The 19,364-nt window shown below is 38.7% G+C and overlaps 1 protein-coding gene across 2 annotated transcripts in view; it reads right to left on the minus strand.

Annotated features, from left to right (window-relative positions):
• Nucleotides 1-19,364, minus strand: part of ADCY2 (adenylate cyclase 2) — a 437,129-nt gene that overhangs the window by 72,970 nt on the left and 344,795 nt on the right. For both annotated transcript variants that reach the window (XM_017884065.1, XM_017884064.1), the window contains exon 15: nucleotides 10,156-10,240. In XM_017884065.1, the coding sequence (XP_017739554.1) occupies nucleotides 10,156-10,240 (85 nt within the window). The remainder of the gene's footprint in view (nucleotides 1-10,155; nucleotides 10,241-19,364) is intronic.

The raw sequence follows: 19,364 nt of genomic DNA on the forward strand, positions 1-19,364 counted from the left end.
ATCTCACTGAACCCCATGATTGGCTCTTACTTACAGTGAGCTCACCATGTACCTTCCAGAAATGCTCTTGGATATGAATATCACATTCATCCACTAACAAACAAGGGATTGGTACTAAATGTAGTGGGAGATGTAATAAAAGCAGCGATATAAATTTATAGGAAAATCCCGGCCAGGCACGGTGGCTCATGCCTGTAATCCCAGCACTTTGGGAGGCTGAGATGGGCGGATCATGAGGTCAGGAGTTCGAGACTATCCTGGCCAACATGGTGAAACCCTGTCTCTACTAAAAAGACAAAAATTAGCCGAGTGTGGTGGCGGGTGCCTGTAATCCCAGCTACTAAGGAGGCTGAGGCAGGAGAACTGCTTGAACCCAGGAGGCAGAGGTTGCAGTGAGCTGAGATTGCACTACTGTACTCCAGCTTGAGTGACAGAGCAAGACTCTGTCTCAGAAAAAAAAAAAAAGAAAGAAAATCCTATCATAGAATTGATGGTGGGGATAATGAGCAGTGGGGTGTGGTAGGAAAAACGTGGGATGAATCCCAACGTTCCTAATCCAGTACGTGCAGCTCCTCCTCAGAAAAACAAAATGTTCATACATGATCCACCAAAAATATCAGCCAGCTTCTCTTCCTTCCCTCTCTTCCTTTTTTTCTTCCCTTGTTTTGATCCACTTGCAATGGAAACAACTGGTAGTCTCTCAAATTAAGTTAAATCTAAGTTTTTTCACTCTAAAATTAATTCTTCATAATTTAACTTAATCATTATAAAAGTAGACTTCATTTACAGTTTCATTAGTATCCATTTTAAAAATCAGATGAGACACTTGAAGAGAAGTAGAAGCTCATATTAAGTGAAATTAATAAAATGAAAAAAAAAATCCAGAGAAGTTATAAAGATATCTGAGTAGCTGAGAAGCAAACTTTTATTATCAGAAAAACAAAATCCATCTTAAAATCTTGCTTGGAAAATATGGTGGTTTCGTGTTTCATAGAAACATGTACTTTTGTGTATTTGCCTAAAGGAACATCTACTTTGGCATTTTAATTAGCTGAGGACCGTCACTCTGAATGGCAGGAACAAGCCGGAGCAATAATTACTTGTAACATTTAATGTCACAAAGACTGTGATGTGTACTTTGATTATTTAATTGTCCTCTAATTTCCCACAGGAAGGCTTCTTTATGCCAATCAATCATATTTTACAAAATCCACCTTTTTCTTCCTCACGCCCTGGGTGAGCCACCTCCCTGCACTGTTGTTCCACTGGGTACCACACTGCATCATTTTTGCTGACATGCTTGTCTCCGGCCAAATGCAGAGCTGGTTGAGGACAGCGACCATATCGCACTTGTCTCTGTTTTCTCAGAAGCCAGTATAATGTTTGTTAAATGGTAGGAACTCATCAAATACATGGTGATTCTATTTACTATTTTTAATGATGGACTCAAAGGGAAATTACCAGGGCACAGAAACAAAGAGAGAGCTCAGTGATAAAAGGACTGAGGCTGTGGGGTGGGTCCAGGAGTGTCCTGGATCAGGACTCAGGCTATGGCACTTAGTGGGTGGGCTTTTAACACCCATAGGGAAAAGAAGATATTTCCTTGGCCCAGCAAAATGTGGGCAGCTGCAACTAAGACTCTTGAATAAAATCCAGAGCCTCAACCCGCTATTCCTTCTGTACAAAGAAGTCTAGAAGAGCTCCATTCACTAGCTCAGGGAAGTATCATCAATAAGCTTCCAAGGATCAATCCAAACCCTAAAGTGTTGGGTGTGAAATTATATTACCTGATTCATAATGAGAATTCCAAATTGAAGGGCTGTTAATTAGGTCAAAACCAGAGAAAATCCTTGGGGCTATGGCAGAAGCAAGAATGACACTGCTTGTAAATGATACTTTAGACTACAGAGTGCAGGGATGTCCCATCTAGGGGCTGGGGCAGTTCCTCCTGAACCTAGCCTGACAATAAAAACCAAATTATAAAGTACCTAAGGCAATGGACCATATGAGGAAGAGTCAAAAAACGTAAGAGGTAGAATTAGCACCACGAGATCTGCAGATATGACAATCATTTGAAATAGTTTCTAAAATAAGATTAAAGTAACAAAAGAGGGATTATAATCCATATGAATGAGTGAGTTGTTAAGGAAAAATAACAAGTAGTTTTTAAAATGAGCCACATAAACTTTCTAGAGATGAAAATGTAGATATTGAAATTAAAACTAAATTGTGATTGAGGAACTGGATGAACTGCCCGTGAATGGGAGAGGCTAAGAAACATCTCAGGAAATAAACCACAAAATAGCACAGAAAGATAAAGAAGTTGAGAATAGGAAAAAGAGACTGAGACACAGAGGATATGATGAAGAGATTCAACATACCTCTTTTGAAAAAAACAGAACAGAAAGACCAGGGAAGGGACAAAACCCAAGGAGATATTGGACAATGACATTGCAGACCTAGAGCGGATTATGAGGTCTGTGGTTGAGAATACACAGCTGAGTCTCAAAAATAAAAGTCAGGCTACACTTTAACACACGGAATCTACTGCCCATGATTCAAAGAGCAAATCCTACAAAAACGCCCACCGAGACAAGGGACCAAGTGTCTACAACAGCTAGATGGACAGGAGAGTTAATCTCATTCCCACAGAGGCCAGGAAATTATGGAATCCTGTTTTCAGAATGTTAGAAAAAATGATAAATAATCACCATGAGGAAAAGATAAAGACTTTTAAAAACACAAAATCTGAGTGGGTATATTATTTACAAGCCCTCATGGGAAGGATGATAAAAGGAAGCATTTTAGTAATATGGAAACTGAGTCCAGAAAGGTGGAATGGTATTTGGAAAAAATAGTAAACAAATACATCATTTAACAAAAACAAGAATAAACATTGAATCATTTGAGCCGTTTAAATTTAGAAAAATTTAAACAATGCTAGTATGGGAGATGAGAAATTACCAGACTCAGAGCATGGTCCCTGCATTGTTCAACAAGGAAGTGGAGATATTACCAATAATACACTTTGTTAATCACGTGTACATGTTACCTGTTTTAAGGTAATAACTGAAAAAACAAACCAAAGTATGTAAGTTCCAAGTCACTGGAGAGAATAACAGAGAATAAACTCCAGGAGTCCAAAAGAAGGCAGAAAAGAAGGAAAAACAAGTAGAAGCAAAAAAGATACAAAGTAAATTTTAAAAGATTTTAGTAATAATTGCAATGCACATAAACGGATCACACTTGTCAAATTAGAGAGAGAGATGTCTGGAACAGAGAAAAGAACATAGAGCTACATGCTGTTCACCAGAGACACACCTAAAACCTATATCCTTTTAGTTGACAAGGAAAAGCTGGAAGTAGAAAGATGGAACAAGGAACACCAGGCAAATACTAACCAAAATATGTATATATATGGTAGAGTGATATTAACAGGAGAGAAAACAGACTTCAAGGGAAAAACACGGCTGTGGGGTGAAAGCTTTTCTATTAGCTGGGAGTGTGACCTACTTTTCGTTTCCCAAGGCGACCTCTCTATTTGTGCTTTCATCTCTGCCTAGAAGAACGCTGGTGGGCTGGCATCGTATTATCTCTGCTATTGAAAGCACAAGGTAACAACATTGAGAGAAAAATTTCTTCTGACATTTTCTGGCATTTTCACTTGCTGTATCCAGCATATGCGTTCTAAACGTGTTTTGGGGGTTTGTTTGTTTGGTGGTGGAATATTTGGTTAGAGTCACTCTAGACTTACGTATTTATCATAGAAACGTAAGTCTGCCTCAGGTAGTTGAGAAAGCTAAATGTGACTGTGAATGTGCACTTATTACTATTACTGCTACAGTGACAACTAGTACTATTTTTAATTGCTAATTGTAATGAAAATGTGAACTTGAATCTCTTATTCTAGTCTTAGCTTCTGCCTAGATAAAATGGATTATTTTCATTATCAAATAAAATAATGTCTGAAAACACTTTGAAGGACTATTATATGTATAAAACATTTTGTAAAGTATTATTATAATACTGAGTACTTTCTTACTAGATTATTTTAATCTAAATACAATTATAAATTAACTTTAAAAATATATCAAATGTCTTTTAAGATGAATTTACACTTTGCCCAGAACCTACTTTTAAATAAATGGGACCAACAGCTGAAAAACATATTTTAGGAAACTAGAGTAGAGAAGAATAGGAATAGTTACTATGTGAGGTTACCATGACTTACCGATGTGATTTTGATCAATGGGTGCTGAGCAGTCACCACAAGGCAACTTTGGTGCCATGCTGGTCCATGTCCATAAGCATGGGCATCCCTGCCTAGTGCTGGGCACTGTCTGCCTGTGACTCACCCCATACACAACCCTGGTACCCTCTGCAACCTGCCTCTACTATAAGGTTCCAAGGCTTGATTGCAATTCCAGCTCCAACATCTACTTGTTATATTCCACTGGGAAGGCAAGTTATGTAGCATCTGTGAGATCCCGTTCTATGAAACTGTCAAATAGATATTACCTGCAAGGGCTCTTGTGAGCATAAATGACCCAGCCAAAGCTAAGCACCTAGCACAGTAAGTAGGTATTTTTAATACAACATTTACTACTTACAAACTGTGATAAGGCTGGAATCAGAACCACTCATTGGGATCTTGCCCATCATAAATAGTTTGGATTTATTCCAAAGATTCTTATCCAAGGATAGGAAGCCTTTGCAGACCTCTTAGCCATTGCATTCCTGATTCTACTCCAAAGCCTCCATTTCCATCCTCAAGAGGCCTGATTACAGTTTCTTCAGCATTTTGTGTGTGTGTGTGTGTGTGTGTGTGTGTGCTGCGGGGTTGGGGGGGGGGCGTTTATTTTAAATAATTGGAAATAAAAACCCACTTAAGTGGATGGCACCTTTGGAGTCCCGGGTCCCTCATCCACAAAATTAGAGGCTGAATGAGGTTATCTCTAGGTTCCCTCTCAGCTCTTGAGTTTTAAATTCTGAAATGCTAAGTAGCATCTGATGTAGAAAGCATTTCAGAGTCAAGGAATCATGGTGAATGTGAGCAAGAAATTTCAATGCAGTGTGATGAAGGCCACCGACTCACCATCCCTTTTCTCTTCCACACATTCCTTTACACATGGAACCCACCATCCTGATAGTGTGTCCGGAATTTGTGGGTTCTTGGTCTCACTGACGTCAAGAATGAAGCCACAGACCCTTGCGGTGAGTGTTACAGTTCTTAAAGATGGTGTGTTTGGAGTTCGTTCCTTCTGATGTTCGGACATGTTTGGAGTTTGTTCCTTCTGGTGGGTTTGTGGTCTCGCTGGCTTCAGGAGTGAAGCTGCAGACCTTCGCGGTGAGTGTTACAGCTCTTAAGGCGGCACGTCTGGAGTTGTTCGTTCCTCCTGGTGGGTTCATGGTCTCGCTGGCCTCAGGAGTGAGGCTGCAGACCTTCGCGGTGAGTGTTAAAGAGCCACGTGCAACCCGGGTTCCTGCCCGCGCCTTGCCCTCCACACCTTCCAGCAAGCAGAGAGAGCTGGCTCAGGCCTCGGCCAGCCCAGAGAGGGGCTCCCACGGTGCCATGGTGGGCTGAAGGGCTCCTCAAGCACCGCCAGAGTAGACACTGAGGCCGAGGAGGCGTCGAGAGCTTGGGCTGCTAGCATGTTGTCACCTCTCACTAGGACATCTGGAGAAGGTCCCTTAGGGCACATCTTTCTCTGCCTGAGAATAGTTGGCAATGGTGAGATGAAGGGGCTGCTATACGGGCCCAGGAAGGCACCTGAGGCAGAGGTGTCTAATAAGATCCAACAAGTGAGCATATCAGGATGCCAGGCCCAGATGCAAAGGCTGGGAACCCACCAGAATGTGGAGCAGGATACCATGACTGTGAACTGGATTCAGAGCTTCAAGTTCAGAAGGAGTCCAGTTGGGGTGAGAATGGGAGTGGAATATTTTCTGAGCAGTGGTGCCAGGAAATTGCACTTGGGTGCAACCCAATATTCCTTCAAGCAGAGACTGATACTAAATATTTATCTTGTGCTTCAAGTACCAGAGTAGTACAATGAACAAAACAGGGCTGCAGTGAACTCACTGAAGATCTTTCCATCCACAAGAATGAAAGTAATAATGCAAAATGGGAATCCCAGCCAGTCAGCATGAGGGGAGTTGGTGGGGAAAAGATGGGCTCTTCAAAGTTGGGTTATTAAAGTTAGACGATGATTTCCAACTGAGGAGACAGCTGGAGGCATGTCAGAGTCAAGGAATCACGACGTATGTGAACAAGGCATTTGGATGCAGCGTGATGAAGGCCACTGACTCACATTCCTCCTCACGTCCACATGATCATTTACACATAAGAGCCTGGCCCCATGCTGGGACATCTGGAGAAGGTTCTGTAGGGGACACCTAACTCGGCCTGAGAAAGTTTGGCCTCCATGAGATGAGGGAGTGCTAACCAGAGCCGGATGAGAGGAAAAAATAAGAAAGGACCCCATACAAATGCTACAGTACAAGGAACTCTATATATTCAAGGGGAAACAGAAACAACTTAGAGGTCTTAGTGAGATCTTATGTGTTGGAGGCTAAGCTACATGACACAGATTGTCAGTCCCATGGTGTAAAAAGAAGGGCTTGGTGCAGGAGTTGGTGCAGTTTCCAGGTTTCTTGGAAGGTGCCCAGTGGCTAAGCCCACCCACGTGCACAAGAACTGAGACCTGGGCAATGTGGGGGTAGCAGGGAGCCAGCATGGGGCATGCCTCGGGTTGGAGTGAAGGGGCCGATGGAGGCAAGGGCTGGACTTCTCACAGAAATAATGATCACAGAAAAGAAATGCCTGCCATGTGTTTGAGAACATGTCACTGAACAATTATCTGTATGATTTTTCTATCAACAGGAACAAATCTGCAATTCATTATCACCTTTTTTTTTTTTTTTGCCTATTTTGATATTCTTCTACCTTTTCATCAAGGCCGGTTGTAAAACAAGCAATCGATTTGATTTATTGGCGTTATGCTTTTTATGCAACAGAGAATGACAAGAGGCAAAACTCTTGGAAGAAAACATTAGCCAGGCTGACCTCTCCTCAGCTTCCTTTATGAAGTATTACATTTTATGTTAATTCTTCATACGGAGAACTGAAAGCTGGTATTAGAGCACAAATATTGCTTTCGGCATTGAAGTTTTCAAGAAGTTATCATATGTTAATTGAAGGTAAGTTTCAGGTATTAAATACTCCTTAATAAACTCAGTATTTAATACATAATACATAATAAATGCAAATCATTATAAAACCTTACACAACTGGGAAACTATTAAGAAGCCAGGGAATGAGCAATTATGATGCGACAATGTTTCTCCATGACCACTGTGGAATATTTGTGATGAGCAGTTTTTGACTGAATTTGGATGGCAGAGTGCAGAGTACTCTTAAGTACACTTAAGCCTTCTTAAATTGTCTATACACCAATATATTTGATGTTGCAAATTTAAAAAATCCTTACAGAATGGTTTAAACAGTAAAAAAGTACCTATTAATAAAGTGAAACGAATTCCTTCTTGATTTTTTCATGGATTACATCCAAGGAGGAGAAATTGCAGCTGGCCACTAGAGGGAGCCTCATTCACAGATCTTATGGAATCAAGTTTAGGAAGACCAAGTGTCATCACGTTTAGGCTTCCTGGGCACTTCGACACCATACAGGCTTCTTGTGAGGAGGAGGTAGGCACCAATTTATTTGCAGCCTTGAAATGTTCCTTTTCTGGTACCACGGAGTCAAAAGGGACTTCCTAGCATGTGGCCTGTGGAGGCCAGGGTCCTGGGAAGCTCCAGGGATGTGAGGGCAGGAGGAGCTGTGGATGTCACCTTGACAGCTCACCGGGGCCTCAGGCTGGCCACAGGAGGGAACAAGAGCTATGGCAGGAGCAGTAGGGCGTGGGATTCCAGCGAGGCTGAAAGTGAGGCATCACAGGGGAGCAATGCTTTCCCACAGACTCAGCACAGTTGTTTCTGAGATATTTTTTTCTGCCCCCAGCTCTATGTTTCTTTAATATAACAACTTAGACACAGTAGAAAGAAAAAAAGTCAGCTTGATACCCTAAATATACCGCATGCCCTCATATCCAAGACCAGAATCCCTGGGATAGAAAATGATAAATATGGCTAGTTAGGCACAATGATCTGAACTGACTTAAATAGAACTAGGTTGGGATTTCCAATGGAACCACCAATGATGGTTCTTATTTTGAAAACCTGAGAAATGGACTTCAGGAGATCTACGGGGGTAAGGAAAAGAGCAGGGGAGCCTGTGTGCCTTTCCACCTGAGGGATGATTCTGGGAACATAGAAAACCAGGCTCCTTTCTACAATAAGCATTTTCAAACTTTGCCAAAGAGTCCCATCAGGGCCTTTCAGAGCAGATTCATATTAACCAAGGGTCCTCCCTCCTCTATACAACCCACAATGTCTTCAGGGGGCTTCAGAACCAAGATGCTATGTGTGCATTTGGGTAAAGCAGAAACCACAGTCCCATTTTTGGAAGAGCTTTCAATACAATTTGAAACATCTAAACTATTATACAGTAAACAAAATCCACACAAGTTTGCAACGGTATAAGGCACAGAGGGCAAAGTGCTTACTGTTGGCTGCAGAAAGGCAGAGACAAGCTTTGGAATCTTAACCAGCCTTGGCCAAAGGCTTTCAGCATGTCAGACTGGAATGCAATGGACAGTTTGGGGGTCAGGACTGCCACTTTTCAGAGCTTTTGAAGGGGGGATGAGGATTCTAAGAGGCCACTATCGCACTGTCCTGATGTTGTTGCTAGCAGTAGTAGTGTGTTTTATGAAAAACAAAATAACATTGCAATAAAGCCACAGATGCAAACTGTAAACCCATACAGAATAAGAAAAAATTCTTTCATAGAAGCCACAATAGTCCTGAGAGGTAACAGACAGACCACAAACCTCAGGAGGCTTCCTTGGCGGTGTCATCTAAATGGGTTTGTCACAGTCTAACTGGCAGAAGAAATCATGATTTTGACAATGTGAAAATATCTAGACTATATAACTGCAGAACTCACATAAAATGCATACACTGAAAAATATTTTAAAGAACATTTCTATTTATTTTATAATAGGTTATTAATTATCATGTTAACATTTTTATTAAAAAAAAAATCTCTGAAGCTTCTCTTGAGAATGCCCATGACCTCTGTTGAGAAGCTCAGAGTGGCCTCTCTGTCCCAGCTCATCTCCATTGAACAAAACAAAATAGTGGCTTCTCTTCAGGGCCTTCTGTCCCATTGTTTGCTTCCTTAGGATGCGCTCACAGACCGATGGCCAGCTAGCAACACTTGCTTTAGACTTCCAATTTTAGAATCTGTATGTCCAGAACCAGCATTTAAACCTGATTGGCTTAAATTAAACACTAATAAAAGATATTTTAATATATGCTTTCTTCAACTACTCCAACATTGTATAGTTTGAAAGTGACTGTAGCAATGTATTAGGTTTACTTTTTTTTTTTTTAATTTTACTTTAAGTTCTGGGATACATGCCCTGAACGTGCAGGTTTGTTACATAGGTATGTATGTGCCATGGTGGTTTGCTGCACCTATGAACCCGTCATCTAGGTTTTATGCCCCACATGCATTAGGTATTTGTCCTAATGCTACTATCCCTCCCCTTTTCCCCTACCTCCCAACAGGCCCCAGTGTGTGATGTTCCCCTCCCTGTGTCCATGTGTTCTCATTGTTCAACTTCCACTTATGAGTGAGGACAGGCAGTGTTTGGTTTTCTGTTCCTGTGTTAGTTTTAATTCTCCTGTACACTGAAAGTCTCACATTATACTTGCATTTGCTGCTATAAATACTCTGAAAACTTAGAGGAAATGAAAAACTATATTGACAGAACCAAATAGCAAGAATGCAATCTTCTGATGTGACATCGAACGTTTTAAATCATCTTTGTATTCGTGTCTTGGTTGTGCATGAGCTGTCCCAGTCTATATTCTTGTCTATAGACCTGAAGGGTGCATGTTTCCTTAACTGGGATCTGGAGTTCTTGAAGTGGTAAAACAATAAGCTCCTTGTTTCTGAAAGTTTTAGGTAAGAAATCGGCTTTCATGAAATGAGCATACTTTTCAGAGAAGCGCCACATTTGAATACCTACCAGAAGCTGTCCAGCAAAGCAGACGAAGAGGATGAAGGCCAGCAAGAGAAACGCAGCCCCAAAGGAGATGCCCAGGACGGACGTTCTACCAGGAAACAAAAAGTAGCAAGTCAGAGTGGAGATCGTTTCTACCATTCTGGAAAGCTACCAGTAATACTTTTGGGTTAATGAGGACTTTATTAGATTTGGACTGCAATCCTCACTAAATTTTTGAGAAATAAAAATGGAGCTAAAATACCACACACATGTCCATAGAAAAGGGTCTACACAGCGATGGCCAATCAACTTATTCTGACTCAATAAAACTGCCTCGTAAGCATCAGTTCTTTATGAAGGATAAAGAATCTTTTTAAATGACTCGCCCATGTGTCTAGCAGTTTCATGTGGTACTTGGCCACATCCCCCATCTCAGTGGCCTCTTCACTGCCAGTGAGATCCTGGCAGCTGCTGCCTTAAGGACAGCCTCACCTTGATAGCCTGGAAGTCCTCAACTTCCACCCTTGTTCCTGTTGACCCAGGAGACATTGAGTCTTCCCCCCCCCCCGCCAATCTCATGCAACCAGATTCAACCTATTTTGTTCAACGTACATGCAGCAAAATGTGTAGCAAGGCTTTTTATATGCTTGAGTGCGCCAATGAACTCAAAAGCATCCCATGATCATGTGAAAAACACGCCTACTGAGTTGCAAATTCTGCTACTGATAGATTACAGGTTTATTTATAAGAATTGTATACATATCCGAAAGGTCCTTTAAATAATTAAATAATTCAAAGCCTTTTAAAACTGAGTTCAATGCAAGCATAGAAGTTACAGAGGTATAAAAAGGACTGAAGCACAGTGAATCATCAAAGATGAGATGCAAGTGGAACATCCAAAGAGAGGCTGGATGGTGTCTGAGACCAAAATGGAACCTCATGCCAAAGAGGTTGGCTAGAGACAGTGAAGAAACAGAGGATTTGGCTGAGAAGAGGAGTAACATCCAGAAATTACGACGTATGGGACAGAAGAACCAGATATAAGACAGCCACAAGCTGACATCATCCTGCAAGTGCACTCCTGTGAGCCCCACAGAAAGAGAAACAAATTGAGCAGTTAGTGCCCTGAGTAAATCCCCTGATGCTGTCATGATGAGAAGCTGTCCTCAACTCTCTATCTCAGATACCTACTCTATTAAGAGAGATGACTACAGGGACACACATCAAATGACATCTACAAAAACTCGAGTTCAAACCAACAATTGGACCTGACCCAATCAATGACTTTTGGGCAATGAGTCATGTCCTGGACATGATTCACAATGCTTTCAAACACCCGGCCTGATAATAATATTTGTTCAGATTTTATGAGTGATGATAAGACTCTGCGGGAGGGTGTGTATATACCAAGTACACCTAGATTGTTGACTAGTCTGATGGGCCAGGCTCATGCTAGGCTGTTCTGACACAAAGATGAGTAAGATGTGATCCTGCAGCAGCGGGAGGAGTGCCAGCCCACATCTCAGAGCTATGGAGGGTGCTTGCCATTATCCTCATGACTAAAGGCGACCACAGTGATTCATCTGCTGAGCTTTGATTTGCTATCTTCTCTTCTGTTTTTACGAAGGAGCTCTGACAGGTTTTCTTTTGGACACTGTGCTCTCCTAGCTTTTCTTGGTGTCAAGGTAATGTCATATTCATAAGGCTGAGTTTAGAAACATTTCGTCCTTTTTTTTTAGACCCCAAACTGTTTAAATACTGAATGAATGATATCTTCTTGAAGGTGTGATAAAACTCAAGTATGAAATTATCTGTGATGATGATGGTGATGATGATGATAATGATGATAGTGATGGTAATGATGATGGTGATGATGATGACATAGGTGATATGGTGATGGTGATAGGGATGGTGATGGTGATGATAATGATGATGGGTGATGGTGATGGTGATGATGATAGGGATGGTGATGGTGATGATGATAGGGATGGTGATGGTGATGATGATGGGGATGGTGATACGGATGGTGACGGTGATGATGATGGTGATGTGATGATGATGATGACAATGAGGATGGTGATGGTAATGGTGATGATGGTGATGATGATAGGGATGGTGATGGTGGTGATGATGGTGATGGTGATGGTGATGGTGATGATGATGGTGATGGTGATGGTGATGATGATGATGATGATGATAACAAGGATGGTGATGGTGATGATGGTGATGATGATGGTGATGGTAATGGTGATGATGGTGATGATGATAGGGATGGTGATGGTGATGATGATGGTGATGGTGATAGGGACAGTTATGGGGATAATGGTGGTGGTGATGGTAGTGGTGGTGGTGTTGGTGCTACATTCTAACATCTATAGAGTATTCACTATGTGCCAAGTGCTATGTATATATGTACATATATAGTTCACTTTATCCTCACAATAATCCTATATAGTAGTTAGTAGTATTACCTCATTTTGCCAGATAAACTGATACACAGGGAAGTTGAGGAACTTGCCTAAAGTTATACCTCTATTAAGTGATGTTGTCGGGGTTTATGTCTACCCAATTGTATTCCCGATCCAGGTTCTGTTTTAGAAATAGACATGTCACATTTCTGCCATGTTTATTGGTTCTGTTTTTTGAGTCAATTTTGATTATTTTCCTAGAAAATTATCCTTTTCATTTAGATTTTCAAATGTAAAATATTCTACGTAATATTTTCTTATAATTAAAAAACTCTCCATATTTGTAATTTCTTATGCTTAATGCCATTTTCTTTAGATCAGATTTGTGAGGTTTTGCATGTTTTGTTGATCTTCTCAAAGAATAAGTTCTTGGTTTATTATTAAGGTCTCCTTTTCCTTTCTATATTAATTAGTTTCTGATTCAACTTTTAAAATTCCTTTCTTCCCCTTACTTAAACTTATATACTTTATTTTGGGTTGTCATTTATTAGAAAATCTTTTGTATCTTCTAATAAGTGCATTTAAGGACATAAATATTCTCCTAGTTACTGCTTTTGCCAAATCCCACAGCCTTTAATTCATAGCTACTCATTATCACTCTTTTCTAAAAAGCCTATAATTTCAATTTCCATATTCTTTTAATACTAAAAGTAACTCAGAAGTCTGAATTTTAAATTCCACAAGAATATTATTTTTGGTTGGTTCTTGTTATTTCTAATTTCATTTGATTTTATCAGAGATTGTGGCCTCTATTATTTCACTTTGACAATTTATTTTTCTTCTGGGATGGGATAAATATGCTCAACTTCTATGTCTATGAATTTTGAAAATTATATGTAACTTTTATGCTGGTAACAAAGTGTTTCTCTAAATATAACTATTGAAGGAACCTTATGAGTTAGTCAAATCCCTAATGGGCTGGCTTACTTGATCTGTCAATGTTAGAATATATTAACATTTCCAACTAGGAGTGTAGGTTTGTCCATGTATTTGAACATTTTAACACTTTCTGCTTTATTTATTTCAAAGAGATTTTGAAGTGCATAAATATTTATGATTTTGTCAGATATGCATAAGATGCTTTTATGGACTATTGTAGGTTAAGTGCTTTCATATCTGTATGTTAAATTTTTGGTGCTTGAATCATAATAAAAATCTTTCTTTTAATGCTGAATACCTTTCATTTGAATTCTTTATTGTCAGGAATTTATATTATCAATATTTCCTTTATTCTATAAGCTGTTTCCTGGAATAGCTATTCTATATCCTTTATTTCCAACCTTTCTCATGTTGTTTCAGGTAGGTCTCCTACACATGGTGTAGATGTGGCCTTTGCTTTTAGCCCCAATCTTTCAGCCTTTTTCCATGAATAAGACATTTTTATCCATTCACAAATACAAAATTTGTTAATATTTGACCAATTCTTTCTATCTTATTTGCTTCAAATGTTGGATAGAATTCACACACAAATAATCTGGGTATGAAGTTGCCTCTGTGGGAAAAAGTTTTAAAACAAATTCAATAAATGTAATAGATACATGCACAGCTAAATTTTCTATTATGTTTCAGTTTTTGGTAAACGGTCTTTTCAAGAAACTCATTTTATCTGAATTGTAAATCTGTTTGGCCTCAAGTAATTTATGGCATTTCATATATATCCGGTTAATATCTGTAGAATCTGTAGTGAGTCCTCTTTTTTCCCTTAAATTGTTAATTTGGATGCTTTGTGATTTTCTCCCTGTTTTCCTTTCTTGATCAGTCTTGCTAGTGGTTTAGGAATTTTCAAAGTCTTTTTCAAAGAGCCATATTTTGGCTTTACTAATTTTCACTACTGATGGTTTTCTATTTTATTGATTTCTTCTTGTTAGTATTTATTCCTTTCGAATTGCTTGATTCTAAATTGCTTATCTTTTTCTGCTTCCTAAGATGGAAATTTGGACAACTGATTTTTTAACTCTTTCCTCTTTTCTAATTTTAAAGCATTTTAAAGCTACAAATTCCCCCCTAAATTGCTGCTTTAATTGCAATCCCACACATTTTGATACATTACGTTTTGATATTTAAACATCTTTACATTTCTCTTGTATTTTTTATTTGACTCCTGGGTTAGAAGCATATAGTTTAACACTAAAACATTTGGGGATATTTAAAAATATTCTATTGTTAATGATTTCTAATTTGATTTTAGTGTGGTTAGACATCAGACTATATGATTTTTTGTCTTCATATTTATTTCTGTATTTTCAAATTTGTGGAGATGGTTTTATGGCCTAGTATAAGTAATATCTTTGTAACAGGTTAATGTTCCATGTGCACTTTAAGTAAACAAGTATTTTTCAATTCAGTTTAGTGGTTTATGAAACATCAATTAGTTTTAGGAAGTTGATAATGTTGTTCAGACCTCCTATATATTCCTATTGGTATAATAATAAGAACTAGAAAAGGGATACTAAATATCTAATTATGTCATAGATTTGTCTCATTTTTTCTTGGATTTTGTCAGATATGCATAAGATGCTTTTATGGTCTACCGTAGGTTAAGTGCTTTCATATCTGTATTTTATAGATCTGTTATTAGGTATAAGCACGTTTTATGATTTTATGCCTCCTGGTGAAATGACCTTTTTATCATTACCTACTATCTATATTTATCTCTGTTAATATTTCTTGCTTTCATAACTACTTTGTCTGATATTAATATATGTATAGTAGTTTCCTTGTGCTTATTGTTTACATCAGATATGTTTTTCATCCTTTCACTTTCAAGCTACCTAATTTTTGTATTTAAAGCGCGCCTCTTGTAGAGAGTATGTGGCTTGGTCATACTTTCCTTTGGAGTGTTTAGTCCTATCGCATTTAATAATGTTTGAATTTAATCTTACCCCTTGGTTATCTATTGTTTATTTGCCCCATTGGTTTTATTTGTATAGTGTGGTCTGTTACATTTGTTGCTACTATTTCAAACCTGCCATTTTACTATCTGCTTTATATTTGTCTCATTTACTTTTGTTTTTCTGTTCTTCCATTATTGTCATTTTATTAATTAAATATTTTAAAATATTTTTCATTTCCTCTTGGCGTTTTAACTGTACTTCTTTTATTTTTAGTGACTGCCCAAGAGTTAATACATGTTTTCTTAAATTAAAGATAAATATATTGTCTTTTATACTCTCATACAGTAAGCATGTCCAATACCCTCCATTCCTTCCTTAGATTCATGTTTTCTTCTGACATCACATCACTTTAGCTGAGGAACTTCCATTAGCATATCTTGTAGGTTTGCTGGTGATGAATTCCCTCTGTTTTTACTTGCAGAGTGTTTTTCATCTCAACTTTGAAAAGGAATATTTGAATTGAATGTTTAATTCAGGGTTAATCATGCTCCTATCAGTGGTTTAAAGATGTTCAAGTGTCTTTTGCTCTCCATAATTTCTGATAAGAAGGCAGCCATTCATTCTGTCATTGATCCCTTGTAAGAATTGGTGGGTACGTTTAATGTTTTTCTTTCTTTTTTCCTTTGGTTTCCAGAAGTGTGACTATAATATGCCACATGTGGTTTCCTTCATATTTATCATGCTTGATGTTCATAGAGATTCTTGCCTTTGGAGATTGATAGATTTTAACAAATTTAGGAAAACTTGTCACTAAGTGTGTTGGTAATTTCTTGTTTCCTTTCAAGTATATCTCTGTCCATCTCCTAAAGACTTCTTTTCACAGACTCTTTGTCAAATGGTTCTAGCTAGTTTGGCTGATGAGAGCTGGTGGGAGACTGGGAGGCAAGGGAAAGAAAGAGATTGGGTATATTTCTCCTTCTTACTCTCTACTTGGCAGTCATTTTCTGGATGGCCTGCAACTCCTGCCTTTTCTAAAGTTCCAGATCCTTGTCAGATAACACATTACCTTTGTCTAGCTCTAGCTTTTGCATGGTTCTAGCATCTGCAAGAAGGCCCAGGAGCCTGGGTTTCTGCTAACAACACCTCTATCCTGTTTCCTTACAAGTTTAGAGGTGGTAGGAAGTTTCTTCTGTTGCTATACCATGGCTACTATACTCTCCCCTGTTTGGTTTATCAGCCTTTCTGTTATTCTGTAAATACTTCTTTTTACTAAATTCCCTTTCTGAAACACCTAAGGCAATTTGTTTTCTTTATTGGAGCCTAATCCATTAACTAGATAAAGCTTTCTCTGGGTACTATAATATCATTAATAGTTAGGTAGAAACCTAGGGAAGAACTGTAACAGTGACTTCTCTCTAAATTCATTCCTTTTTCTTTTGAAAACAGCAAAACAAAGTTGTTGCTGGAAGTATTTAGCATTAGAAGTATTGAGAAATATGTATATATACCTTGGGTTATGCCATACTCTAATTTTTTTATAAATGGAACAAGGGATTATGGAATTATATTGGCCTTCAATTAAACACGTATCAACTGATTTAGAGACAATTATGTGTTAATCTACTAACAAATCATAAGGTTTATTTTGTGAATCAGAGTTTAAATAATGGATTATTGTACTACAATGAATTATATAGGCCTTCGTTTCCTAAAATGCATTTCAATGTTTCTTTTTTTTGAATAATTATTCACTATGAAGAGAGTTGACAGAGACATTCTAAAGTAAGGTCAAATAGACCCGAAAAACAATATGCGTATTAAAATGTGACTCTTCCTATTTTATAATAATATGCTGGACACAGTGAAGAGCATCCCAGAAGAGTTGTTAACATTTTTTTGTGAATGTATCTGATGACCACTACTTACACATTCCTCAAATATCAAAATCTATTAAGAGCTGATAAAGGAATACAGTGTTACTAATACAGGTTACTATCTGTTTTTTATTTGCTGTAAGGTATGATATGCCCATTTAAGCAGGGGTGATCATTCTTAAAAGTATGTTGTGACACACAAAACTGACTAAAGAAGAAATGAAAAATGTAAATAGGCTTACCTATAAAAAGTAAAGAGATTAACTTGGTAATAAAAAAAAATCTACTTACTAAGAAAAATTCATGTGCAGATGGCTTCACTGGTAAATTTTCCTAAACTTTCATTTAATTTTTAAATTTTTTTGAGACAGAGTCTTGCTCTGTCACCCAAGCTGGAGTGCAGTGGTGCAGTCACAGCTCACTGCAGCCTCTCCTTCCCGGGCTGCAGCCATCCTCCTGCCTCAGCCTACCAAGTAGCTGGGACCAACAGGTCTGTGCTACCATGCCTGGCCAATTTTTGTATTTTTGGTAGAGACGGGGTTGTGCCCCTTTGCCCAGGGGTGTTGCCATGTTGTCCAGGCTGATCTCAAACTCTTGAGCTCAAGCAATGTACCTGCCTCTGCCTCTCAAAGTGCTGGGATTACAGGTGTGAGCTACCATGCCTGGCCCAAAACTTTGAAAGAAGAAGTAATATCCATTTTTTACAAACTCCTCCATAAAATGGAAGGGAAGGGAACAGGTCTTAGCTCATTCTGAGACCAGTATCACCCTGATACCAATACCAAAGACATCACAAAAAAGTAGAAATCAGTATCTCTTATGAATATGGATACAAAACTCCTTAACAAAATATTAGTCAATTGAATCCAGCCACAAGTAAAAAGGTTTACATATCAATACCAAGAGGGGTTTACCCAAGAAATGTAAGGTTGCTTTAATATCTGAATATCAGTCAACCTATCAACAGATCACATTAATAGAATAGAAGAAAAAACACATTATCATCTCAATAGCTGTAGAAAATGGATTTGACAAAATCCAACACTATTTCACAATGAAAACACAACAAACTATTACTAAAATGAAATTTCCTTATCTTGATAAAAGGTCACCATGAGAAACTCACAACTAACATCATACTTAGTGGTGAAAGGCTGAATGCTTTTCTCCTGAGATTGAATAAGAAAGGATGTGTGCTGTGGCTACTTCTATTTAACTTTGTACTGGAGGTTTTAACCAGGGAAATTGGGCAGGAAAATAATATAAAAGGCATCAGATTGTAAAAGAAGAAGTAAAACGATCTTCATTTGTAGGTGATATGGTCTTGCATATAGAATAGTATGTGACAACCTGAGATTCAGACTTGGGGTGGCTCAAACTCGCACCAATATGCTCAACTTCAGGCTGTTCAGTATTCTAGTCTATGGCATACCGGCATTTATGTTCAGATGGACCTCTCTTCCATCTGAGTTCTTATGGGCTTAATGCTTCTGCCTCCCAAAATGTATCTGTTGAATTCGTAACCCCCAATGTGATGGCATTAGGGAAATGGGGTCTTTGGGAAGTGACTGGGTCACGAAGGTGGACACCTCATGAATGGCATTAGTGCCCTTATGAGAATTGGCTGCAGAACTAGCTATTTCTTTCTGCCATGTGAGGATACAAGGAGAAGACAGTAGTCTGCAATCTGAAACGGAGCCCTTACCCGAACCCACCCATGCTGGCACCCTGATGTCAGACTTTGGCTTCTGGAACCATGGCTTCTAAATTTCTATTGCTCCTAAGCTACACAGTCTGTGGTCCTTTGTTAGAGAAGTCCAAAGGACTAAGACACCAGGGAACAACAAATACTGTGAGACAAAGTAATGGTTGGTCAAATGCTCTTAATTATAACCATTTATCCTGCCTGTTCTGTCAAAAGCATGTTCAGGTCCATTAAGTATACCAAGATGTTGGTGTAACTTAATCAATTTTAATTCACATCCCAGTTGCAAAACTGCTTCTTTTTAACCCTGAAGTATAACTTATTACGTATGTACTGAAAAGCAAACTTGAGT

Source organism: Rhinopithecus bieti, unplaced genomic scaffold, assembly GCF_001698545.2.
Source record: "Rhinopithecus bieti isolate Rb0 unplaced genomic scaffold, ASM169854v2 scaffold_13112, whole genome shotgun sequence".
Taxonomy (NCBI): Eukaryota; Metazoa; Chordata; class Mammalia; order Primates; family Cercopithecidae; genus Rhinopithecus; species Rhinopithecus bieti.